General features: G+C 37.4%; 1 protein-coding gene across 2 annotated transcripts; it reads left to right on the forward strand.

Annotated features, from left to right (window-relative positions):
- Positions 1-1,871: 1,871 nt before the first annotated feature.
- On the forward strand, positions 1,872-25,993 carry LOC132551824 (uncharacterized). 2 transcript variants are annotated; one of them, XM_060215971.1, is made up of 5 exons: positions 1,872-2,662; positions 15,957-16,401; positions 17,301-17,471; positions 19,223-19,446; positions 22,688-25,993. In XM_060215971.1, the coding sequence occupies exons 1-5, from the start codon at positions 2,405-2,407 to the stop codon at positions 22,886-22,888; spliced, it is 1,299 nt and encodes a 432-aa protein (XP_060071954.1). In that variant the 5' UTR covers positions 1,872-2,404; the 3' UTR covers positions 22,889-25,993. The 2 variants fall into 2 exon arrangements, with proteins under 2 accessions (XP_060071954.1, XP_060071955.1); XM_060215972.1 differs by having other exon boundaries at positions 19,223-19,431.
- The last annotated feature ends 1,412 nt before the right edge of the window (positions 25,994-27,405 follow it).

Raw genomic sequence — 27,405 nt, forward strand, 5'->3', positions numbered from 1 at the left:
ATACATTCAAGCAATCTATCGCAGAGTCAACATATTCATCTTAAAGAATTCTTTGTGATCAAATAAACAGTATCAGCAGATATAATTTGAAACTTAAAATCGCGGTAAAATGCACGCCCGTTCAAGCAACGGGGAAGACGTGCAAGCGTACTTCAAAGCATCTTGGGCTCGTTTTATTACATAATCTGACTTCACAAACACGTACTCGGACGGATGTGTTTTGCATGTGAATGTTTTATTTACGTTTTCTAGCATCGCAAACTCGTATTTTGGATGGGGTGTTTTAACTGTTGTGTTTAATTCCAGAATGGGTAATTCCACAATTTTTCTGTGTAACATTATTGCTCCGGTGATTACAATGTTATGGCTGTTGTTCGTGAAAATGTTGAAATTCAATTTAGCATCGCTAAACCGGTATACTCACATATATGGTTTAGCCAATGAGTTTCGTTCGATTTTCACTTTGTTTTTAACTAGCTGGGATACAACTACAACCTAAGATAATTAATATTTAAAGTCAATTACAGTAGATTAAAAGTGAAAAACAAATAATGATAAAAACATTTTAAAAATAAACGAAAAAAAAAAAAAAAACATTTGCGGATGTTATAATTGTGTTATGGTAATGACGGGTGAGTTAATTTGACTTCAGGATATAAAATGCTGACGTGTGTCCACTGGATAATATGTAGAGTATGAGGCAACCAATAGGAGACTCCCTGGGGGAAAAACCGAGGATTGGTTTTGTTAGGGAACGTGACAGACTGTAGGAAATGGAAAAGAACAAAACAAGAATGCAAGTAGCGTACAGAGTAGAGTTTGATAGTTTTGACACTCTATACTTTAAATTAACGTTTATAAAGCGGAAGTTATCAGAATCCAAATAAATTTCTCAGGATGACGATAATTGAACACACGAGTAAACTACTTCCGGGATGTTTTTATTTTCTATCTTATTATTTGAGTAGTCTCCCTTCTACGTCGATAAAACAGCAAAATTGCATTCCCAGTAGGCAAAACGTATGACTGACAGACAGTGCATGAAATCTTTCAGCGAAGAATGAGTCAGAATGACACAGAAATTATTACATAATAGTTATCATGGTTACATATGCTAAAGTTTTGACATAAACCAAAGCCGAAATGGTTTAAATCGCTTCGTTTCAGAACTAATATAATATGCGATTTTAAATAATTACTTTTTTTCACATTATCTCATTACACTCTCTAATGATTGAAAAATGAATTTATAATTGTCAACTGACGATTGGTGCATGTGATAGAGGCAGAGAGAAAAAAAATGAAGAAATCTCACATGACGTATTTCGGAATGATTTGCCGTCTGGAGGGACAAAAGTGGAAGGCATAGTTTGTAGTCTTGAGGCTCTCGTCATAGCTAAACTGTATTACTTCTCTACAAATCGATATGGCACAACAGAGGGACAACCACAGCCAAACACATCGACGGTGATGCAGTCTACACACAACCGAGCCAGCAACAGGTAATTGAGAACTTTTGCTGATAGTCTTAATGGACCAATGATTACATCACACCTGTCAAAGAAAACTGCATTCCTAATTCCGGATGGACTGGTCAATTTTATAAACTATTTCTGTTCTCGGAAACAGCTGTTTGGTAAATCGTTTAGTACCTTGAATGTGTACTATGCTTTTGTATTTGAGCGTCTGATTGATTTCCCAGCGGTGAAATAAAAGTCGTTTTTGGACTAGTGACAAAAAGGGCAAAGGTTACACTGAATGAACCTAACGTCCACTCGTTTCGTATTGTTGGGGGAATACGCCCAAGGTCAGAGGTCATGAGATGATGAATGACGTTGGCTTTGTAACCAAACATATGCATTGTAAGCCCCAAAGTCACTCTCTGTGTTTATTGCACGTGTTGCGAGCGGCCGCGTACATGTTACACGAGAACACGGCTCTATAACGTACATCCTGGATGAAGACTTACAGAAATGTTCAAAGGGGAAAAAACTGCCGCGAATGAATATCAAGTGCTCTCGTATATAATGATGTATTTTCAGCCTCAACAGTGAAATGGAACTTTATGGGTGTTTCATAATCGGATATATTTCAAATTATCAGTGGAGTATTTGTGTGTTGTACCGTCGGTATCAAAGTGATTCACTTCTGCCGAGATTTCAGAGTTTGTGGAATGGATTACACATCACATAACTGGTCTTAAGTACCGTGGCGTTAAAGTTTGGACCTACAGGGAGGGTACACCTCTCCTGGTCGGCCGGACTGTCCTAGAGGGAGGGTGAACAGAATTATATAGAAGATGAGAAGCCCGTGTCAAAGGTGTATTGCCTTTGAGCGTTGTGTTTAGTAATTTGTTACATTCTTGTCACTACGTGACCGATACAATCAGCCCCGTCGCTCGGTGATGGATGCCGCCCCGTATGATAATGTGGAATTCCCCATCAGGAGGCCCCTTGGGACCCCCGCCACGTGGCCAGGTTCCGATCATGTCATCATGTCCATTAAATCTCCCAGCCCTAAGACAGCTAAACCTAAAACGGAGTCTAAATTGTCACCTGTCCTGGAGGGGGACGGAAATGAGTTTATTGAGGAGCAAGCAGAACTCCCGTCAGTTCAGGAACAACGACAGGTGGCGCAAGTGTCCAATCAGCGCGACAAAAAGGTGCGTACCGCTAGGGAAGGGATGGACAGGGCATAAGGCTGGGGCAAACAGGTGTGTACCGCTAGGGCAGGGATGGACAGGGCATAAGGCTGGGGCAAAAAGGTGGGTATCGCTAGGGCAGGGATGGACAGGGCATAAGGCTGGGGCAAAAAGGTGGGTATCGCTAGGGCAGGGATGGACAGGGCATAAGGCTGGGGCAAAAAGGTGTGTATCGCTAGGGAAGGGATGGACAGGGCATAAGGCTGGGGCAAAAAGGTGGGCATCGCTAGGGCAAGGATGGACGGGACAAAAAAAAGTGTATCGCTGGGGCAGGGATGGGCGGGACGAAAAGGTCTGTACCGATAGGACGGGGGAGGACGGGCGTGGGGCTGGGACAAAAAGATGTGTGCGTATTCCGTCGGGGCAGGAATGGACGGAACAAAAAGGCGTTTACCGCCGGGGGAGGGAGGAAGAAAAATATTTCTTTAACGTGGGAGGAAAGAGAAACATAAAGGGTCATTGTGTTAAGACACCGGGGTAGGGATCGTCTTGAAGACATGAATTACGAGGTGTCAATGTCAAAGAAACTGTAAGCAATGAAGAAACCGTGAGACAGGGGATAGAGTTCGTAGTGTTTGCGGATAGTAAAATAAAATTATTTATCGAATCGAAAACAATACCAACAACAGATTAAGTCCCGTGGGAAAGAGAAAACAAACAGAACTGGGTCTCTAATTATATAAGAAATCAATGCTCAGTTATGACACTAAACCAATATAAGCCATTAAGAAACGTCCATTTTGTGCCGAGTGCTCCACTACGCTAACCTATCTTTAACATTAATATACTGCATGTTTTTAGAACATTTTAACGTTTCAGTAATAATTGTATGTCCTGTTAAGCATCGTAATCCTACCAATATAGTCAATATATTGATTTTGTCGTAAGAAACACTTTGAAAATATCGAAATCGGAAAGTATCATGAAGAATACAGACTAACTATGCTTGTGTAGCGCAGCTGTAATCCTTCTGTACAACATTATAACCATACAGCGGTTACATGTATCAAAAGTAAACAGGGCGATCACGTACGTACAAGCCTACAGGCAGTACCGAACATTAGCCATCATGTTTTATGTCCATATAGAAATTTTCCATGTTAATTGCTTTTGAAAATCAATCTCTTACATAACAATGTTTTATACATGGGGCCTTTCGGGCGCAGACGCGCTGTAGATGATTTAGTGATAGGCGCTCGTTTAAATGCTCGGACCGTAAGGTTTGGCCGCATGTACGAGGCCAATCAATGCCTATATTGGTAATGTATTGGTGATGGGGACGACAGAACATATTTACTCTGAATTAGTACTGCATAATTAAAGCATAGCAACACGAATAAGTTATAGCTCTGGATAATTCAGACTTCAGAGATCACTCACGGATAGATGTATACAGAGGGCTCTCTAGAGGGCTTCTTAAAGTGCTTTCTTCTTGAGAACAGTAGTCTCTCAAATATTCTCTTTTCTCTTTTATGTAGTGTGTGAGGGAGGGGGTGGGGTTGCGGTTAAGGCTTTTTTGTTTCTCTTCTTATCATAATAAGTTTAAACGTTTTACTATCATTGCTAAGGAGTACTTTTTGCACCGATTAGAATAGTTTAACATGTGACCAAGTTTAAACACATGACAAATTTATATATAAAGACCATTGTATTTAACATAAAATAGATTCGACTATGTTTTGTTCATATGCCACCCTCCCCCCTCATTTCGATTCGGAGACATCTTCTTTTATTTGCGACTAGAACAAAGTGCTTTCTCTGCGTTAGTCCACAACTTTTAAATCATCGCAGAGAATATTAGATGATGTTTCTAGATGTAAACTGTACAGCTAAATTACTTACGGACTAGCTCGATATAGCCAACAAGCACGGGTGATATGTTCGTTACATATTTCACACAAGGGGTATGGAAAGAATCAATTCCAAAGTTGGGATAAAAACGTCGCCTTTGAAACGAAACATTTGCATTGGATCGATTTCCACGATTCCATACCGAACATCCTGGTTGAAGAAGCTTTATTTCCATACAAATCGATAATCTCTTTAATATTTTACAGTAAGTGTGAATTTACATAGCAACATTGTTTCTTTAATACCACAACACCACGATTGTTTTTCATAAAATCCAGATATATTGTGACTGTTCAAACTAGAATGGTGTAGGACGATCGATATTCAATCACACGATACAGTAATCAGTTTCGGATTGCTTTGATGCGTAGTTGTCGTCGACTCCTGAAAATATGATTTATATCATCAACATCCTGTCCAATGCCAGGTCTCTAAGTTACGCGGTTGTCATCTGAAACACTTCATTCTCCGTTTCATTTCAACATTTTTGGTATGAATACACGAGGAAGTATGTATTTGACTCCCGGGAACCCCTGCACATCTCCCTCTTTTTCATTTTCTATCAGGGTTTGGGGTTGAGAAATACTTGGCTTTATGTCTCTGGCTTTGTTTGAGGGACAGAAGAGACTCGGACCTGTGGCTTGGAGTAATATTAGGTTCAAATGACATGTAGGATTCAATCTCTGACCAAGGTATGGGGTCCGGGGTAATTAGTTATTTAGGTATTAGGGCCAAAGGATACTCGGGAATTGAGTTTCTGGTCAGGTACATTTGGGTCAAATGAGACGAGCAATCATGTCTTTATTTATCCCGGTATTAAGAGAATGCTGGCTGCTGTTTCTGACAAATGGGAAGTATGTACGTCAGTGCAGCACTATGGTATCCAGAGTGTAATTCACACACCACTTATACATTGATTTACCTCTGTTTTTACACTATGTATTTACATACATTTACACTTGGTGCGTGCAACTGTGGTATCATTGTACATATTACGTGTAATGTCAGATATTTGCACGTGTACGAGATCAGCCCAGACTTCAGATTCATAATAACGCGGTATGCTAAAGTTGCGATCGGGTTGATAAGCTTTTTTTTCATCCTTCATAGAGGGAGAGAGAACTTATTTCTGGAAAAGCGTTTTCACAAGAATGCAATGTTATATACCGTTTTCCCAGCAGTGTGATGGGGAGGCAGGATACAGCGGCTGTAAGCCCAGGGATGTCCGCATATCTACACCAGTTGTGAATTCCATTAAACCAACGACATGCCGGTTTTTCACGTATTAGTGGGTGTATGGTTGAGAGGAGCGGGTGCTGAGGGGAAACGGTGCAGAAGGTTTAGGTGAAATAATTACATAGTAATCTGTATATTGATGAAAAGCTTCCCTGAGGCTCAGAAAAAAACAAGCTAAAAATTCTGTCGTATCTTGTGTCTGGCATGCACGTAGAGTCGACTGTTAAAATAAAGTACTAGTAAAGTTTACCTCAAATTGATATATATAATATCTTTGGTGGAGAAATGTGTATATATATATATATAGTATACCTAGTGGTAGGTTATACAATTATAAGTACGGTCGATATTCCCTGAACAGCGATTATTCGAATTTCTCGATTTATTGAATTTTTGCCCTGTTCAGAAATTCATTCCAAAATACTATTATATGAATGACTATCTAGAGAGACAGCTTACTAATAATGGTCATAAACAAATTGAAGCAGAATAATTAAGCTTGGAGAATCATCTCGAATGAACATCCAATGATTACCTAAATGTTTGCGTCCAATGATGTTGTCTCTTATTGTACAAGACAGAGTAAAGAGTCCAAAGGGCGCTGAACCACATTACGTTCATTCCTTTATGAATGGAATTCCGGTTTTGTCCTTACAGATTTTTTTTGTTGATAAGGCCGCATTTTCGGAGACAAACAGAATGTCTTCTAACAGAGCCATATGTTATTGAAAAGATAATTCTAATAAAAAAAAATCACTTGTGTGTCTTTTGTATACTCTGTTCTAATGCGTCCTATTACATCATATTATACGGTATGTCAGTATATTGGCATTGACGATATGCTGACTAACATTCTCAAATTTACCATAATGATAGGAGATTTCTATTAAATGAGTGGGTGGTTCACTGTGGCGATCGTGGTTCTGATTCAGACATTTCCAGGAATGAGTTCCGGCAATATTCCAGGATGTGGTGGCATAGACCCAATTTGAAGTTATCCAAGCTATTAAAATGTCTGTGTTACCCGCACCCCGTCGAAACCGTCTTAATTCATAATAAAGTACTATCGACAGTATGGTCCAATATTGGTACTGGATCCTAACAAACAAACGGTCGTTGAATTCGTATTACTGGACTAGATATATGACCAATGAAGTAATAACGACAGTACGTACAATTCACTTTGCTGCCGTTACTACTTCGTTGAGCATATATATAGAAATATATTGGAGGTAGTTTGACTAATTTTTCTTGTTATGAAGGAAATGCCTGATTTTATTTCTTCTGTTCATTTTTTATTTATTTAAACATTGTTTTTCTAACTTAAAAGAACATTTAATTATACACATATCTATCTTCTTAAAAATATGGACTTGTAGTACAAGTTCTTGGTTATGTAAGAGCAGAGCAAAAATTACTTCTTGAATATCATACATTTGTATTTAGCTACAGAAGTATTGAGAGAATGTCAGAACCTAGAACTGGAAATTCATTCACACAGCTACAGAAAACAATCGCCTTAATTGACACATTGGCTTTAATTTCATATTGAATTGACAAACACTCTTTCGGGAGCCATGCATCGCCTGCTGGAATTATTTCATTAGAGCAAAATCAATGAATAAATAAATCTCATTATTTGTCAAGAGGCGACGGAATCCTTCGATAAAATGTTCACTGCTCGTAATCATCTCCGGTGGATATGACGAGGTTCTGTCGTGTCATCTGGAACCTCCAGATCCGGAGAGCGGCGCTGTTACGAAATTTCCGTATGTATCTTTGGTGTTAGTATCAGCTGATACAGAAGGAAATGAAACTGTTGAACATTAAACTCAACATTTAGTTTTATCAAGTTTTGAAGCATATGAAAACTCATCTATTATAGATATATTGTCGAAGCAGCAAAGGTTAAAGGTTTTCTGCAAAAAAATCATGCCCTTTCCGAATGTTGCTGTCGGCATCTAAACCATCTTAAGACTTCAAATGAACTTCTTTGATATATATATAAAGAACAATTCTGGGGAATTTCCGGTGTCGATGAAGCTAGTTTGTAGGATGGAATTTAAGTAATCCGGATAATTCCAGGACGTGTTCGGTAAAGTATGATAAATAATTAAATAAAAACTCTCAAGGTAATGATAAATTATGTAGAGCAAACATGATATCGACGGGTAACGGACGTATACAATGAACGCAATACAACTCAATGAACGCAATGTAGCAAACGGACGCAATGTATATAACACAATTGACTTGGATGTTCGCACTTGTTTCATCCTGCTTGACGTGTCTAGGAGGAGGTAGATATTCCGTGTGTATGTGTACGTCCAATTAATATATAGTGCCCCTAATTGTCTTTCACACTGTGAAGACGGGAACGTTACAAGTGTAACGATGTGTCTTTGACAAGTAAATCACGTGTATTATCACATCGTTAAGGATGAACAGTGTGCGCGAACACGGCTATCTGTATTCGCCGCAGCGACGCAATCAGCGAAACCACACGACACTCTTCACTCTTCGTCTAAGGTTTCCATTCTGTGTTTGAATTGAATATTCAGCCAAATAATTCCCTTCAGCTATCGTCGGTTATATAACTCAAATTTGTTAATAGTTATTATTGAAAGATACACTTTAGGAGATAGCTAACCGGATTTAGGCGATTGATTAAACGCTAATAAACATAACTGATACATAACACTTTTAGTATTTTTTATTCTATAGAATTAATAAAAATGACTATTGACCCAAATCATCGACAGGGTTTGAGGATTCAGTACGGTAATAAGATCGCGGAACATTAAAACTTTCTGTCGTTTGGAAATTAACCTTTCGAATTGACACCAATATTAAGGTCAGAGTGTTCATGTTTAGTGGATCATTGGAACATAAACAACTTAAACAAAACCTAGTGCACCATACATCATATAAAAATGTACTGTAGGCTGGATTTTTGCTTGACTTGTTTACGTTCCAGATACTGGTGTTTGTGGATTAATAGTGGATAAGTGAAGTCAAATTTAGCGCTTGGTGTTCTGAATATTAACGCTGTTGCTAGCTGCCCGCGTAATCCCCCGGTTAATATGGGTTTCAACTGAGTTAGATATGAACCTGTTCACCTTCCGACCTTCCTAGTTTGTTACCTTAAATTCAGAACGTCAATTCAGCTTAACCATAGACAACTTTTCCGCTCAGGTGTTAACGCGAGAGCCTTCCCCCCTCCCCTCCCCCTTCTCTCTTTCTCTCTTCTCCCGTTTTTTAAAATTACCATCTCGTTCACTTTACGTACGTCAGTGATAGTACGCTCCACACTTGTCATTTGTCTGATGAAGGTGACAGTGTAGTTATTGAAATGTCACTCTTAAATCCTTCACTGGTTGTGTTATAAGAACTTCTATTCTATTGACATTACCAACATGAAAAAATTGTTCCGAAATTGTCTACATGTTGGTGGCCATGCACCGTTGTCAGAATTCATCTCCGAATAGCCAAGGCGGTCCAAGAGTTCAATAGATTGATTGGACGTTTAAAGTATTGATCACACTGACTGGCCGTGTAGGTTTACTTTGGATAGACTTTTCCCCAGCGATTCATAAAAAAATATCTGTCCCAAGTTTATTTATGCGTCTTCTTAATTTTCTCTCATATTCAAGGACATGCAGCAGAAATGGTGATTGCTTTCCGTTGTCAATAGCAAACAATTGCCTCTATGACTCCACTTGGACTCTAATCGAAAATTTGTTGACAATTCGCTTCAAATTTCATATTTTTTTCCTTCGCAGATTATTGAAAGTTCTCTTTGAAAGATGAAGTCATACGAATACTAAAGCATATGATGGATTAATTCATTAACTTGTGTGTGTATGTGCTATATAAATTTAACAGAAAAGAATGCATCGGTGTCAATTCAACATGGCGAGTTTTCTTCACTCTATTATTTGTATTGCCTTTGGGAATGTAGATTGTATTTCTTAAGCAGAGCAATCATTTAAGTACGGATGAATTGTCTAACCCATGGCAAATTGGACTTGGCCTGTAAGCACAAAATTCATTGATCGACATTCTGTTAACCTTCCTCGCAACTTTACCATAATTTCTCTTTTACATACATACGCATAGAAATCGACATCAAAATTTCATGGCCGAATTTTCATACAAGAATACCCGTGGGTCTCTCGTCGTCGATATTTGTAGGGAATTCTTTGTACTTAGCAATACTGTAAAGACGTTAGACTACACTTTGGCCGGTGAATATGACGACTAGAAACCGTGATTTACATGGAAATGTGCCAGATCTGACGATTCCCCGGCAATGAAAACGCTCCATCCCACGGTATCGATAAAAACTGGTGTGTGATGCGGTATGTTGGAGCAGAGATAACCTTTGGGTATATACGACGCCGTTGGCTTGGACTGGTACGTTTCTTCTCACGACGACGATAAAAGGCTGTCTCTTCATAGCACATACGGATTTCTTTCTCTCGCAAAAAATAGTTCAAAGATTAATAACACACGTTTTGTATATTATAACTTGAATATATGTCGTACCATTTTTTTTCTTTATTTTATCAAAACGTAAACATAAAGGCCCATGGAGTCTCCATCTAAATGATAGCAATTAGAAAGCAAATACTGATTACTTTAATTGATAAATCGCGGCCGGAACCCCTCGGGAAATAACTAATCGACCGAGGTGATCAGAATGGTAAAGGGGGATTCCGGGAGATTAGCTAGGGCTACGGCGATGGACAGAGGTAGCTGTTAACGAGAACGGAATGCGCTCCTCATGATGGACAAGAAAAACTGACATGTACGAAGCATCCAGTGCTTATAGGAGAGAAGAGCATATCAGGTGCACGCTATCTCTAAATCAATATATACTCACATATTATGCTTCATTTCCACTTCTTTTATTTTCAATATGGCTTCGTACCCCTTCTCACATCCCAACGTAAAAATTTCGACTTTCTACAACCCTTTCTTTAAATTTTATCACTTTGGTGCAAGCGCAATAGATGTTGATTGAAAATAGTAAATGAATTTCTTCATTCCAAAAAAAGTATTTTTTCAATATCTGTTGAAATATGTTACTTCATAGGCACAATGATATAACGCAGATTTAACGGAAACCGCAAATATAATTCATCGAAAATTTATTAGCAGACATGAGTAGAGAATACTTCCGACACAAATTAGCGCTATATATATTGGAGAGGGCGGTATTGGGGGAATCACTACGCCTGAAGAACCTGTTTCACTATTTACATGACGTATGAATAGATTTATTGACATATAATATCCTGTAGAGCTATCTCCCGACAGGAAACATATGGTTTGTGACAGCCCTTTCTTGTGAAGATGTTCCCGGTTAAGTTTTAAACATCTGTGCTTAATTCCTCAAAGCTTTGTTAGCTTGCAACAAAATATAAGATCATGAAACACGCAATGATATCTGGATTTTTTTCAGACACAATTCTTTGAAGTCGCTGATAGTTTAAGTCGTTCGATGGAGATCATTTTGCATTAAAATGCTACATGTTAAAGAATCTGCCATTACATTATGCAAAAAACAGCTGATAATATATATCATATACTATGATAATATATATATGATATACTGATATATATACATGCATATAAAATACACATATACATGTATAATACAGATAATACAATAATACATATAACATTTATGTACAACGTATATAATATAATGACATAAATACATGGAAATAGTGTGATGATATATATATATTTACAATGTAAATCATGTGTATAGATATATATATGATATTACATAGATTCTATTAATTTAAGATTTATGAAAAGAGTCTCTGTATAATGAATAAGTGACATATGTTTCATACATCTTACATGGAATGGAAACGAATGCAAGATTCTGTTTATCATGTAACTTTAAACTTTTACAAACATTGCTAAAAACAAGACGAAGATAGAGTTAAAATTTATTTAAACCAAAGTTTTGTTAAATACTTAATATCAGCACTAACGGATTTTGTCAGCGTTTTGTTTATTGTTTATTTGTGATGTAGATAAACATAGGGCAGAGTTTTAGTGTATGTTATAAACAAACCTCCTATAGGAGGGAAGACATAACCAACTTTTAATACTTTTAGTGAATACTCTATTAAGCTGTGCCGGAGTAACAACTCTATTCTCGTCGCCTCCTAATAACTGTAAGATATACAGGGGATTTTCTACAAAGTACAGACAGATGTCAGAATCCCCCCTTGGTTCTACCAACACATGTCGCTGGGAGGTGATTACTTTCGCAATGTTACAGTGTGTGGTTCCAGGGCACACCACGTAAACGGTCTAGACACATTCTGCACGATTTATAAGAAATATCTGGGCACAAATATCTAATGTTAATTGATAAGATATATTCCATTTCAGAACAAGTTCAATTAGCATACATGTATTGTCGACTACATATTATGTACCTACATCAGGAAACAAATTGCCAAGAAAACGTTTATATAACTGGTTTTTTATATGAACATAAAAGTGGTCACCAAATTGTCTTACTTGAGATGTTAGTCATTCTCCAATAAGATGTCATTTTTGCTGACAAAGTATTTTTCATGAGGCACTTATAAGCTCATCTCCCATCAACTAGTCACTTTTATGTGTCCTTGAATTTATATCATCTTCAACGTGTGATGTGTCTTCTTGTCATCCGTTATGACGTGTCTTCTCGCCTGGTAAGGATGACGTGTCTTCTCGTCAGCAATGGACGACGTATATATGAGTCACGTGCCTTCCAAACACCCATGGGTCTCCATTGTTCATGGGTCAAGTATCTTCCTATCATCCGCTGATGATATCTTCTCGTCTGCTAAGGGCGACGTGTCTTCTTGTCGGCAATTGGCGACGTATCTACCTGTCTTACATGTCATACACTGCTCTCGCTATAAACCACAGGCCAGATGTCTTCCCATTGTTCAGGGATCAAGTGTCTTCCTGTCAACTTCGGACCACGTGTATTTCTGTCATCCAGACACTGCCTTCCTGTGCGTCGCTGCTCAGCATTACTTCAGTGAATCGTGACAATTTTTGCAGTTAGATCAATACAAAAGTGATGATAGCATAACTGTCTTTAAGACATTCGACTTGACGCCTATCCTCCTTTCGCAGATATAAAATACATTTGTACTTTTTCTTGTATCTGTGAATGTTTTGTTTGTGAGATAATTGTACAGGCTATTTATCAAATCGTCTGTTTATCAAAAGTCGATATTGAAAGCCAAGGCACGTCATTTACGTTATATCTTGACAGTTGCTACAGACCTGATGTTTAAATTAAATGTCTGCTCACCCACCGACCTACATCATACGGTAACGTCTTTATCGGTATGAAGTATCACATATACGTAATTCCTACACTTTAAAGACACATTATAGAAAGTATTCGTGATTTTCATTCCAGTACTTTAAAGACACATTATAGATATTATTCGAGATTTTCGATTTAAAATGGAATGCAATCAAAAAACATATATAACCTTGTTTAGTTATAATGTCTCTCCTTTCCAGGAAACCACGTGACATAGCCTTACATTTTGAAATTCTGTTTATATTAGATATAGGGAAATTGCATATTTACATACCTCTATTAGCTAGTATATGTTTGCAGTCTCAAATTAATAAGATCTCGAATGACATGCACGATGGGACCGATTCGATCGTTTGATCATTATTTGCAGAGTTATGGCCCTTTGTAGTTTCATTACCACGGGCCCCTGTAAACACTCTTGAATAAATATTAACAGAATTTGATGATATTTTGTATGCAGCCTTATATCATTAAGATCTCAGATGGATAGTTTCAACAATGTGACCGATTCAATTTAAATTACAGAGGTATAGCTCTTTGCATTTTTTCACCAATGGACCTTGCAAACACGACAATTGAGTAATCAAAACGAACTTCGATGAGATAGTCAGCTTAGCGTTTAGGCCATGGACCTATGGGTATTGATAAAAAGATGGGGCACGATGTTGTTTGTACTGTGTACTTTGTAAATTTAACAAGGAATAAACCTGTAAATCTACTTCTCACAGATTATTTCAAAGAATGCGTCAGGAAACAGAAATGTTATTTATTTGGCCTTAGAAACTAAACCAAATGTCTAATAAACAGGCTTGTGTCTTTAATTGTGTCTCTGATGCTACGCGGCCCCGGTAATTATTTACATCCCTATACAACATGGCAGGAGCTAAATATCATCTAGAAATATAGGTTTCGCTAATTGTAAATGATAAAATCATTTGCCACGTAACTGCGATACATATGTTTTGGCAGATACCACATTCCCTGGAATGTGGTGACTTGAAATGGGCTATAAAACAAAACAGCATCTTTGTATAATTACTTCGTAGTCGGGACTGTTTGCACGAGACCTTTAAACAGGAGAGCCACGAGACTGATTTAATCCGTATGATTTAACTTAGGACCGAGGGCATGTCACAGGAAATTTATAGTCTTACCTCGTGTACACAAAATCGAATCATTCCAATATTTGTAAAGCTAAGTTTGTAAAAAGATAATTTAGTTTTGTTCTGTGGAGTTGCCCCACGATGTTTTGGGTATAATCAGTTTGAACTGGAGACGTACAAGAATGTAGAATCCATATTATATACCCCAGGTCTGAATACAAGGCATGACAAACAATTCTCTGCCACCTCGACACTAATTTATGTTCATTGTGTATGAAAGGCTAAGCAATGTGATTCATCATGTTTCTTAGTAATCTTACTGGAGGTGTACTCGCATGTGGGTCATTACATGCCACTGACAAACTCGTCACATTTCGGCCAATTCCGTTGTTACGAGGATACCGGAATCTACCGAGGTCAGCCGCATGGCATAATCCAGTTTACGTCTATAATTTATTCAACCCTCATACAAGATTGCCCTTCTTCATAAAAAGATTCGGGAAAAGATTGAAAATATCGACAAACCTCGGTTTGAGATCCCCCTATGTCATCCCAAAGAGGGAATTTTTGTCTCTATTTGCTGTTTGTTTACTGGTTTAATAATGCTCTTATTGAGGCGGGGCCTTCCTGTAGTAGTCGCTGGCAGTCTCAATGAACAACATACGGAAGGCCCGTCGCATGCCGACCAAAGCAGTTAGCTTATAGTGCCATGCTTAAGAACCAACCACGTCAGCACAGTCTGCTCCGTTTTAAACTTCCTGAATGACATCAGCAGCCACGATTAGGGAGCGTCGAACCATGAATATTAAATCTTCTTTGTAGTTTACGGATGCGTATGTGGTAACTGACTGAGCACTCGTGATAAATAGTGGAATTACATGGAAAAACCATAGTTTTCAAATCCAATTTTTATATTCTCAATTCCCTTCCTTGAGTACGTGTATTGCTGTCAGTGCTGAGATCTACATGTGATACGTTTGATGGCAATGTGCAATATCTACCAGAGTATACTAATGTGGAATACCCCTCCCACTGACACATGTAGCTTACTTAGGTTCAACCTCGAAAGTCTTAAGTCATTGGTAACAGAGGAACGACAACTCTGGTTGTGATTATTCCGAGATGGTTAGGATCCAGCACTAGGACTTAGTTTCAAGCTTTCTGTAGGACAGAGGTGCGTAATAGTGGTTGTATCTTTATAAATTAACAATAAATTACTACAAGCTACGTATTAATTTTTTTCTTAACATTCCTTAGAATCCTTTAAGAAAGTAAAAATTCTAACATAATCACATCAATGTTGATTTAATTAATGAAATTAGGAAAAATTATTTGATTAGAGACTCCCCTTCACTCAATTATTAATGCTGTCGTAAAGACAAACTTCTGGAATTTTCGAAAGTTAAAGTAATTTCTTGGTAAGAGTGATTATGTCTTAAACCCTGTCGCTCTGGAGAATTTCCCATTTCCACCTCTAAGGTTTAAATTAGCCATTTTTAATTATCCTTTACTTGTCCAAAGATTGATGGAATGCGGAAATCTTATCAGCACTTTCTCTACCTACACACGATAGACATACGTCTATTGAAATCACGCCAACCATTTACCATCATCTTGAGAGACAATGGCGGTGAACCAGGGCGCCACTTAGAGCGCGCGCTGCTCGTGCATCTGTTTGTCTAATGTTCTACATCTATCACTGTTACAGGAAACGGAAATCACCGTAAACAAAGGTGTAACACTTGTCAACTCCAATCAGACGAATCGTCCGCCTTCTACACTGAAGACCACCAGTTCCTCGTCTGCCAGCACCTCTGAGACACATACATTAGTACCTTTCGGTGCTAAAACGACGATATCGACAACGACGAAGCCGACGACACCTTCTTCGGTAATTCCGCCCACAACAATGGACAGCAACGGTAAGATTGGGTTTGTGATTATTGATGAACCTCGGCCCTTCAATCAGGACTTCTCACGTCTAGACCTGAATCCTTCCTCTCAGCTGGTATTAGAACAGGCGTATACCAAACAGCGGAAGTTCTACAAGCTGAACGACTGTCTCCTCGCTCAGGGGGAAGACATGCGTCAAGATGTGTGGCAAGCTAAAGGTCGTCCCGGGGAGCTACTTACCTACGAACAGCTCTTACAAGGTGATAACACACACACAACCGCTTACAACATCGATAACACAATCATCACGACAGCATTGATAACAAGACAATTGATAACACGACCACTGATAACACGACCACTGATACCACGACCACTGATAACACGACCACTGATACCACGACCACTGATAATACGACCATTGATGCGACCATTGATAACAGGACCATTGATACCGCGACCACTGATAACACGATCATTGATAACACGACCACTGATAACACGACCACTGATAACACGATCACTGATACCACGACCACTGATAACACGACCACTGATAACACGACCATTGATAACACGACCACTGATAACACGACCATTGATAACACGACCACTGATAATACGACCATTGATGCGACCACTGATAACACGACCATTGATAACACGACCACTGATAACACGACCATTGATAACACGACCACTGATAACACGATCATTGATAACAGGACTAATGATAACAGGGTTATTGATAACACGATCATTGATAACAGGACTAATGATAACAGGGTTATTGATAACACGATCATTGATAACATGACCACTTATAACAGGACTAATGATAACAGGGTTATTGATAACACGACCACTGATAACAGGGTTATTGATAACACGATCATTGATAACAGGACTAATGATAACAGGGTTATTGATAACACGATCATTGATAACAGGACTAATGATAACAGGGTTATTGATAACACGATCATTGATAACATGACCACTGATAACAGGACTAATGATAACAGGGTTATTGATAACATGACCACTGATAACAGGACTAATGATAACAGGGTTATTGATAACACGACCATTGATAACATGAAATGACTTATTCCTGTAGTGGGAAAGCTAACCTCTGACCTTTCAATATTTATAACAGGGATGTTGGAGGAGGGAGAAGTGTTGGTCCTTGGAGGGGCGTGGCTCTACTTCACTCATCTTGACTTCCTGGACAAGGAGTGCAAGACCAAGGTCAAGCCGTCCATAGGCAAGGGCCGGATATGTCTAACAGACCGGAAACTACTCATTTTATCAGCGGAAGCTAATGAAGGTATCGTAGTTACCGAAGTCACTGTGGCCAAACACTCGAAACCTCTGTTGTATGATTGCGGCTACCTTAATTATGTGGAGTGGCCCTAATGTAATCTGTTTATGCAACTGATTTGTCTACGTATCATTTTTAAGCTCGGTCTCCTTTTAGTTGGTGGTGCTAACATCAATGGACATCACGCGGGAGGCTCGTCGCATGCTGTCAATATCTATAAGGTTTAAAGAGTCTTGTCAATGGACACACCCACGACCAGCTAATGGTTTGGGCTTCTAGCATAAACCGCTTAAGTTAGGGATACAGCCAAACATCTGAAGTCACCGTGTACTGGATGATTAGGAGATATAGAATCCCTGTGTTGTTTGTTTATTGTAAAGACAAACGACACATCAATATGTTGTAGTCAGGGAGACGTGTTGGGCAGATATAACGAAAGAAGGCTATACATTCCATTCCTATTGAATACCGGTAACCATCGATTCCTAGAATCATGATATTGTTGTATAATTTTGATCGGAATTAATCAATTTTGGCTAATCATTATTACCGTGACCGTAATTATGAGATGGTAGTAGAAGCGGAGCCCGGATATTGTATCTCAGTCTGAAGCTGTTCGCTAATAAAATCTTTATTGTATTTTTTCTCTGTTAATTGATCAACATCTTATGGAAATAGGACAACACACATATGTAGGTCAGACGTGTTATTACATTTATTTCACGCTCTGGGAGATACAGCAGCTGGACAAACCCTAATTTGATGACGTATCGGAACCAGAACAATCGATTGACTCTTCCTTGTTCGAAATCTGCCTCTGTATTTACTGTTCTTATATAATTCTGAATTCTTTTATTTTCAATATCGGTGTCTGATTCTTTTAATCAAGCGAAATCTTGCTGAGTGTAGAACAATTCGGCCTAGTATAAGGAACGACAACTCTATTTAAACGAGTGCACGGAAAGACATGTATCTCTGCATGTTTTCTCCTACCCAACCATACGGACCGAATCGCTCTACAGCATATACCAGAAATGAAAGGTTGATTTTAAGTTCGATAACCAATTGATATAAAAAACTAAAGATCTAAAACGGTTTTTGTACCTAACGTCCCCTGATATCGATCTAAAGTATCGATACACCATTGATCTGGTTTAATACTTATCTTTTAATGTCAACTCGAATCCGCAACAATTTTAGTTTACAAAAGCAATTTCAAACCATGTTTACCCTTCAGAGGCTCTTCTTATTGGCGCTAATCGATACAAGGCCCGTTTCACTACCCCAACGCAACAGTAGCCGGGGACAAATCTATTGCAGTTCCAGTCCCGACAATATTCTGACGTTGAACCACGCGTCACTTGTTAAAATGTTTTCTGTGAAATAAACCTAGGAAGTATAACATTTTCTTGTCTTTTTCAGAAAAAAAATAAAATGGAAGAAACAAAACAAAAACAGTAATGCAGGCAAAATTAAGTTAAATACACTTCATTATAAACAAGTTATCGTCAGCTACATGTATGATGTCTGTCGTGTTTTGGCTATAGAAGAAACATATTGTATTACGCGGTCAATTCCCGGCGGCGTCGGGCCAGCACGTGCATGGTAGACTGCCATGTAATGTTCGCGTCAGTTCAGCCATTGGTAAAAGATCATATCATCTATTGCAAATGAAATTGTTTTAAAAGTAAAGGGGGGATAATAAATCTGTCTACAAGAGACTATGACACCCTGGGATGTCATTTGTATTATTACAGACGCTACGTTGTCGGAGTTCGGAGAGGGGAGTCCAGCGTCACATAGCGGTTACAAGCTAGAACTCTCAAAGTACAACAGTACATTCTACCAGAACGTGCCGCTCGGCTGTTTCCTCGGCGTGGAACTAGTAGCCAGCGTCGGAAGCTCCCTGGAGAGTCGCCTGACGGAACAGAATCCACTGTGTTGCGGGCTTTGTTCGTGTCTAGGCGTAAGTTGTTTACAGGTACTTTCACAAATAACGCTTATTTCCATTTTTAGGCGAGTTACTTATTTTCGTGTTGATAACTCCCTGGATTGCATATTACATCTGATCAGAACAGTTGAATTTAGGCCTGTACAGTTGTATCTTTTTTGTCGTTAGTTTTATTCTCTGAAATTTCTCCGCAAAAAGTTCAATAATTCAATAATAATATGTTCAATAATAATGTGATTTAAAGTACAAAGATGTGATTCATATTATTGACTGCCGATTCTGTAAAACAGATCACAGAAACACGGGGTCAAGTTATTGATCCGTGATATTTACGATCTTACGACAATATTTACGATATATGTTATTCACATTACCAAAGAATATTGATTTTGTTTCTTTTTTTTCATACCAAATAATTGCTTAATTTTGGCATCAAAATTTTCTTAAATTCATTATAATTAATGTTCTACCATTAACCAAAAACTTCCTTTATTTTCGTCAGTGTAACTTTGTGCACGTATCAGCTATGTAATGCACAACACGATTGTTGTGTAACGTCCAATTTTTTTTTTTTATTCGCTGCAGATTTTTGAGGGATAATATCTATTTTCTTTAAAAATATGCAAGTGCATATTCACAAAACCGTACGAGACTTTTGAGATGAGCTGTATTATACGCTCAGACATGGCTTCGGTATTGATCCTCTATATGTTGTTTATATTGTCAATGCAATTGCTACAGTGCGCGTGCTTGGCAATGAGATGGAACGTTTGGCGCAGTGTTCGCTTGTTTATCTCAAATACATCGCTAGTTGCGAGATAAAAACCATAAACATCGTTTGAAAGTCTGTCTATATCTTTGCATAGAGGTTCGGTCTCCTCGACGTTTCTTTTATTTACATAAAACTTGCAAATGAAAATAGGAAACTGTTTATAAGCCATCCCCTTACAACGTTGAAACTGTAATAAATGATGATTTAGAACAAATTCAAAATTGGGCGAGAAAGTGGCTAGTAAAGTTTAATCCAACTAAAACAGAAGCATTACTTATCCATAATTCCGAATTAGACTACGAGATAGATATAAAATTTGATAATGTTAGTGTGAATTTTGTAGATAATCATAAGCATTTGGGGGTAACATTTGACCAGAATTGTAAATGGACAAGTCATATTGAGGACATTTGTAAAAAAGTATCTAAGCAGATTAGTATCTTGCGAAAACTTAAATTTATTCTAGGTAGACAAACATTGTATAGAATATATAATTCTTATATTATTCCACTATTAGAATATTGCTGTGAGGTATGGGATGGATGTACTCTCGGTGACGCAGACAAATTAGAAAAACTTCAATTAGAGGCTGCTCGTGTGATTACGGGGTTACCATCTTATACGAGCAGAGATTCCTTATATTCTGAATGTGGGTTAGAACCACTTTGCTTTAGACGCTCTAGAAGGAAATTGCAGCTTTTTTATAAAATCAAAAATAACTTAACACCTGATTATTTATCCACTCTTCTTCCCCCCTTAGTCTCAGAAAATTCACCCTATAACCTTCGAAATGCCAATAATTACTCCATACCAAACTACCGTCTACAACTCACAAAATCTTCTTTCTTTCCCTCTACTATTCATCTTTGGAATCAGTTAGACCACGATATCCGACAAAGTGAAACATATTCGGTCTTTAAACACTCTCTCCGTAAAAACACAGACATTCGAATTCCGCCCTATTTTCTTATTGGTGATAGAAAAACTAACATCCTGCATGCCAGATTACGTAACAGATCCAGTACTTTAAATAATGACTTGTTTCATGCTAACTTAATTAATTATAAACACTGTCAATGTGGACACTATATCGAAGATGCTCATCACTTCTTTTTTGTATGTAATAATTATGCCTACCAACGCCTACAACTTTATCGTGAGCTTAATGATTTCATTCCACTAGACCTCCACCTTCTATTATTTGGAAACTCCGAGCTGACTAACCAGGAAAACGAAACTATATGCCAATCCACCCAAAGATTTATTATAAATACAAACCGGTTTTAAATTATACTCTATAGTAAATTATAATCGTTCCTTCCCAACTCGGGTGACAATCGGTTGAGATATGTTATTTCCAGAAGGATCAGCATGGACCAAGGAGAAGGACATCGGTGGCACGGTTTTTGATAGACATTGACAAGTTGAACGCTAGGAAGAGTGGAATAGTATAAAGAATGTGATTGTCACCTGGGTTGGGTTAGACCATATCGCTATTGTTCCTTTTTCACTACATTTGTAGATGTACTCTCTCTCTCTCTCTCTCTCTCTCCCCCCTCTCTCTCTCTATCTCCCTCCCCCCTCTCTCTCTCTCTCTCCCTCTCTCTCTCTGTATATATAATTGTATCTTGTAAATTTCGAATAGGTCATCTTTTGCATTTATATGTGTCTGTTATTTATCTTGGAACGGGCTTTATATAAGTTTGTAAACTTGTGCCCAATCCATTTGTATATACAATTTATGCAATAAAATATGTTTAAATCAAAATCACTGTGGCAATAATTTGTGCAGTAACTTAATCAATAGGCTGAACGAAAACGTAACATTACCGTGACATTTATTTGATAAATATTGCTGTCAGATAGCACAATGCCTGGTCGTATTGCATCTTCATGTTTTTTAATCGCAGGGTTCACTGTTATATAACAGCTGTTATTATGTGTAGGCGCTCTGTAACGTCTGTCTTAGTCGGGGTGTATCAGGCGCCGAAAACTAAAGTCCTTGTTGACATAGAACTTATATTTTCGCGGACCTTAAAATAGGATATATTACTTCATTCTGGTCCACCAGAGTTACTTCCCTTCGTTTCTCTCTCCCATCGCTTCTAACCTTGACAGATTATCAGGGAGGCAGGGACGGGGATACATGTACACTTTCACTGTTAACTGATGAAAAATGTTGTAGGGACACCGTTGTCTCTCCGTTGAGCCTCACTTTCTAGACTTCTGTTGTAACTTTGAAATTATTTATTAAAGTCTGTCGCAACACTAAAACGTCGAGGTGTCAATATGGGCCACTATGTCGCAATATAGCGGTAAACCTTATTCCTCGGAGGAAGGTACAATGTATAATATGGAGATCAGTTGCATATAGTGTCTTACTCAAAACGGTAGATTTTAGATTTTGTATGGTATTTTAGAAATCTGTATAAAGTTTATTATTATAGTGATTGCCATCACAATAAATGGAAATGAAAATGGTGGTATTATTTTTTCCAGATTGACCGGTGCTCTACGACATGGAGGTCATCACGACCAATGCCAGTTCCGGTCAACATCCGAACCATCCGGATGGGAATAAGCATGCCACCCTGGCATACAGAAACTAACGTGATTGTGTATATTCACCCAGAAATGCCACTAACAGCTGCCAGGGACTTTGTGGCACAAATTCACCATCACGCGCCTTTGTTACATTAACAAAGGTCAAGGCCATCACTGTATATAATGGTAGACAAAAATTACATTTAGATGATCACATGCGAATGAAAATACGTTTTTAAATTAACGGCGTCCTACGAAATAGTGTTGTATCGGGTGCCAGGGCATGTTTCAAATTGACAGCTTGTATGAAGAAAGGCCCTTTGGTGGTTTCTCCTCAAGAGACTCCTGGGGTACATACGCTCCTCCCACTAGGAGGACGTCTCCTTTATCATATGAATGATTGAAACTTCACGTATGGAATGCAGATGGTAGTTGAAGCAGGCCGGACTATATTGAAATATATACTGTGACATTAATTGTTACTATAAAACCAGCTATTTATATAAAATAGCCATTTCTTGATACTATTATATCGCAGTGAGTTTCCGAGCCAAAATACAAAATATTTCAGCGCTTGCATCATTCGCCATCTAGGCCATTGTGCTAAACATTCATGCCACGTATATACACGTACCGTGGTGACGTCATTATGACGCGCGTGTGACTTAAAGGATTTTTCTGTTAGCATCAGCGATGCATGATTATAATCCCAGTGTCCACCTTGTGATACAAACAAAAAATATGGCGCCTGCCGGCCATATTGCCATGGAAACAAGCATTTGATCTTATGTGTGAACCACGCCGTTAATTTGATATTTTATCTACAAATTTAAATGTTTGTTATTTTTTCGTTTGAAGCGTGGTACAACAATATAGGTGTGCATGATACTAGAGATAAATGTTGTTAATTTTATTAGAAGCTATGTCAGGTATTTGCTATATGGGCAGTGCTGGTCATGAATGTGTTTGCTTGGTATGATTTAGACATGCTTTATAGTTTATTCATAAGATATTAGTATTTGCTGTGTTAAGTAGCTGTAAAATACATACTATGAAATATCGTCATTATCCTATAAATGTTTAATTCATGAAACTTTATCTGGTCAATGTAATTTCACATAATGTCAGCCGGTTTTATCTAATTAATGTTTAATTTGTCAAACTTTATCTGGTCAATGTAATTTCACATAATGTCAGCCGGTTTTATCTAATTAATGTTTAATTTGTCAAACTTTATCTGGTCAATGTAATTTCACATAATGTCAGCCGGTTTTATCTAATTAATGTTTAATTTGTCAAACTTTATCTGGTCAATGTAATTTCACATAATGTCAGCCGGTTTTATCTAATTAATGTTTAATTTGTCAAACTTTATCTGGTCAATGTAATTTCACATAATGTCAGCCGGTTTTATCTAATTAATGATTAATTTGTCAAACTTTATCTGGTCAATGTAATTTCACATAATGTCAGCCGGTTTTATCTAATTAATATTTAATTTGTCAAACTTTATCTGGTCAGTGTAATTTCACATAATGTCAGCCGGTTTTATCTAATTAATGTTTAATTTGTCAAACTTTATCTGGTCAGTGTAATTTCACACAATGTCAGCTGGTTTTATCTTATTAATGTTTAATTTATCAAACTTTACCTGGTCGTTGTGATTTCACAATGTTAACTGGTTTAATCTTATTAATGTTTAATTTATCAAACTTTACCTAGTCGTTGTAATTTCACAATGTTAACGGGTTTAATCTTATTATTGTTAAATTTATCGAATTTGATGTGGTTAATGTATAGCTAGCTTTATCTTGTCAGTCAAATGGAAGATTTTATATGCAGGGAAACATTAAAAAGAAAATCTTGGCACTGCAATAAAGTAAAAAACTTGTTACATATGTTCTATGTCAGATAATCAATTTATTTTCTCAACGTTTTCGACACTCACAAGTGACAGAAAAATAACTAATGTCTTTTTCTTTATATTATAATAGCACAAAATGTACGATGATACCATATATTTTCTATTAAAAATTGTCTCAGATTGGAGGCTCCACAGCAACTTCGATAGATATATCGAGAGCGAAAGTATTTTGCAGATGATATGTAGCAATGAATTTGAACTTATTTGCGTTTGAAACCTCATTAAAGTGAAATTTTGATATTGTCAAAGATTTAATCAGAACGGATCAATTTTTTAAAGATAATCTCAATCCTTATCAAATATGATAGAGATCTGTTTTAATCAACGACTGAGTTATGTAATTCCATGAATCCAGTCGTGGTCATGTTCAATTTGTGATGACCTTTACTAGTATCGAAGCAAAAACGTTCTGGCTTTTAAATGCCAAAGGTCATTCACCTTTAAAGCCAGTATTGTCGGACCTTATCGGGATTTTGGTTTGAAGCATGCTGTCATGCATTTTGCCAGTACGTTAATGTATATATCTAATGTTTATCGGGAGCCATACAGGATTTCGTGTAGAGATTTTGTGCCAACATGTATACAAGTTGTTGCATACTTCCACCGGCTACCCGCGAAGAATGTTCATATCCACTTACAGGAAATTAAGTTTAAAATGACGCCATGTATAATTTTCTAGTTTTGAAAATTTAGAGTTAGAATTATATTTGTGAAATTGAAGATAAAACAGAAGCATACAGGGGCCTATTTGATATTTAGGATTTTCCATATACAAGACACGTACAGAATATATCTATACTGTTTAAAATTGCAAATCAATATTTGTTTATTGTGATAACTAACGTCCATTAATTATATACACATTATACAAAGCAGTCCCTTTTTTCGGTGATCTGATACCGGAAATGCAGGTTGTATATCATATTTTTGACAATATTGAATAATATTAAGGAAAATCAGAATGATATATAATTTGAATTAATAACCAGTTGTAATGAATTTGCCTTAACATAAGGCTGAGTCAGTATTTTTGTATCTATTGTCTCCTTACGTCTAGGCTATGCAAATATCAGGTTGAGGGTTATTTACGTAAACCCTGTACATTTGCATATCATGTTTTCTGTCAGTTTGCCATTAGTGTATTAAACTATCTGATATATCATTGAGCTATCATTTTTTCTCCACTTTAACGCTGCTGGTACTGTACATGTTAATGTCTATTATATGTGCAAGCAGATGGCTTATCTTAATTTCGGCCGATTATCGGATTTTTCTAAATGTATATTGTCTTATTCTCATGTTATGAATGAAATTGCTGAATAAAACGAGAAACGTGACATTTTTGTTCTTTCTTATACTCTTCGTGGCAGGTGGAAAGTCATTTCATGGCCATGTTCTTTTACAAGACAAGTACCAGACATATAATTACAAATGGTTGATAATGCGGTGTTTATAATACAATGATATACATCGTAGCTTCAAATTATAAACAGCGTAATACCAGAAAAACGTATGCATCGTTGTGTACTTGTACCGTCGTACAAATGTTTTGTTTGAAAATATGAGAGTATCTTGACCCCAGTACCACATATAACAAAATTACGAGAGAGAGAGACTGGTTGTTGCTTATAATGACTAAAAAACGTTGAAATATGTTTTTAAAACAAAATTCGCTGATATAAACAGTCAGATACAAGGGAGATAATCAACATTCAAACAGGTGCCTTGTTTGCGTACTCATCGAATATACATATATATGTATTCTGTCCGATTCCTCTTATAGAACCTAATAGTGACCTTCACCTGCATAACTTCCAGAAATTGCTTGCTGGAATAGAGACCTTCGCGGTTCGTTCGTCACTAAATAGCGACATGCTGACTACTGACTTTGTTTCTGCAATATATTTTTACAACTGAAGAATTGATCATGGGACAGAAATTTAGATACGAATTAACCAATGTCAGGATCTTGAATAAGGACGGTTCCTAATGAAAACCAGTATCGTCTGGGGGCATCGGTTTCATATCAACACTGTTAATAAGAAATACGTGTATGTCTTAGGGTCACAATTTAGTTTTACTGTGGGATGAACAAATATTAGCAGTTAGCCTGAGTCTTTTAAAAATAAGGAATATGAAGACAATTTCCTTCATAAGACCATTTTATATCGTTGTGAAACTTTCAGCAAACGTCATTTGTTTTTATATATAAATGCAAAAGTCTTTATAGCACGTAAAGGGAAATAACTCCCATAAAACATGCAACAAAATGAAGTCGGGCATTAGCTCCACTAAATTTCGAACCACTAGTGAAGACTACCTCAACCCATTCACACACAGATACAAATGGCATAAAGAATCTTGACATGTTTGTGTTGAATTCGCAATAAAATTAATTTCCCGCTAGATACTATGTCTATTATCTGGTCTTAGCGCACACAATCCTTATTATTATCGTTCTCCTTCTAAACATACGGTGTAATTGGGTGCTGTTAAATACTCCCTATCGATTTAGTGAAGAAGAGATGCTGGGTGTAATGTTTAACAAACACAACCTCTCATATCACCTTGATCTTGTACATATTGAGTTAACACTCTGTGTGGATCGATCTAGACTACATTTATCACCTGTTGCGTCAGCAAACAATGAAACCAACTACACACAAAATGCAGCAACTGTACCGGATCACAATGACCAGTGTACTTAGTTATACAAACAGTCGTTAGCCAGGTAAATATCGATTCATCA

Source organism: Ylistrum balloti, unplaced genomic scaffold (assembly GCF_031769215.1).
Source record: "Ylistrum balloti isolate Yb309-2 unplaced genomic scaffold, AGI_CSIRO_Ybal_v1 Utg370220, whole genome shotgun sequence".
Lineage (NCBI taxonomy): Eukaryota > Metazoa > Mollusca > Bivalvia > Pectinida > Pectinidae > Ylistrum > Ylistrum balloti.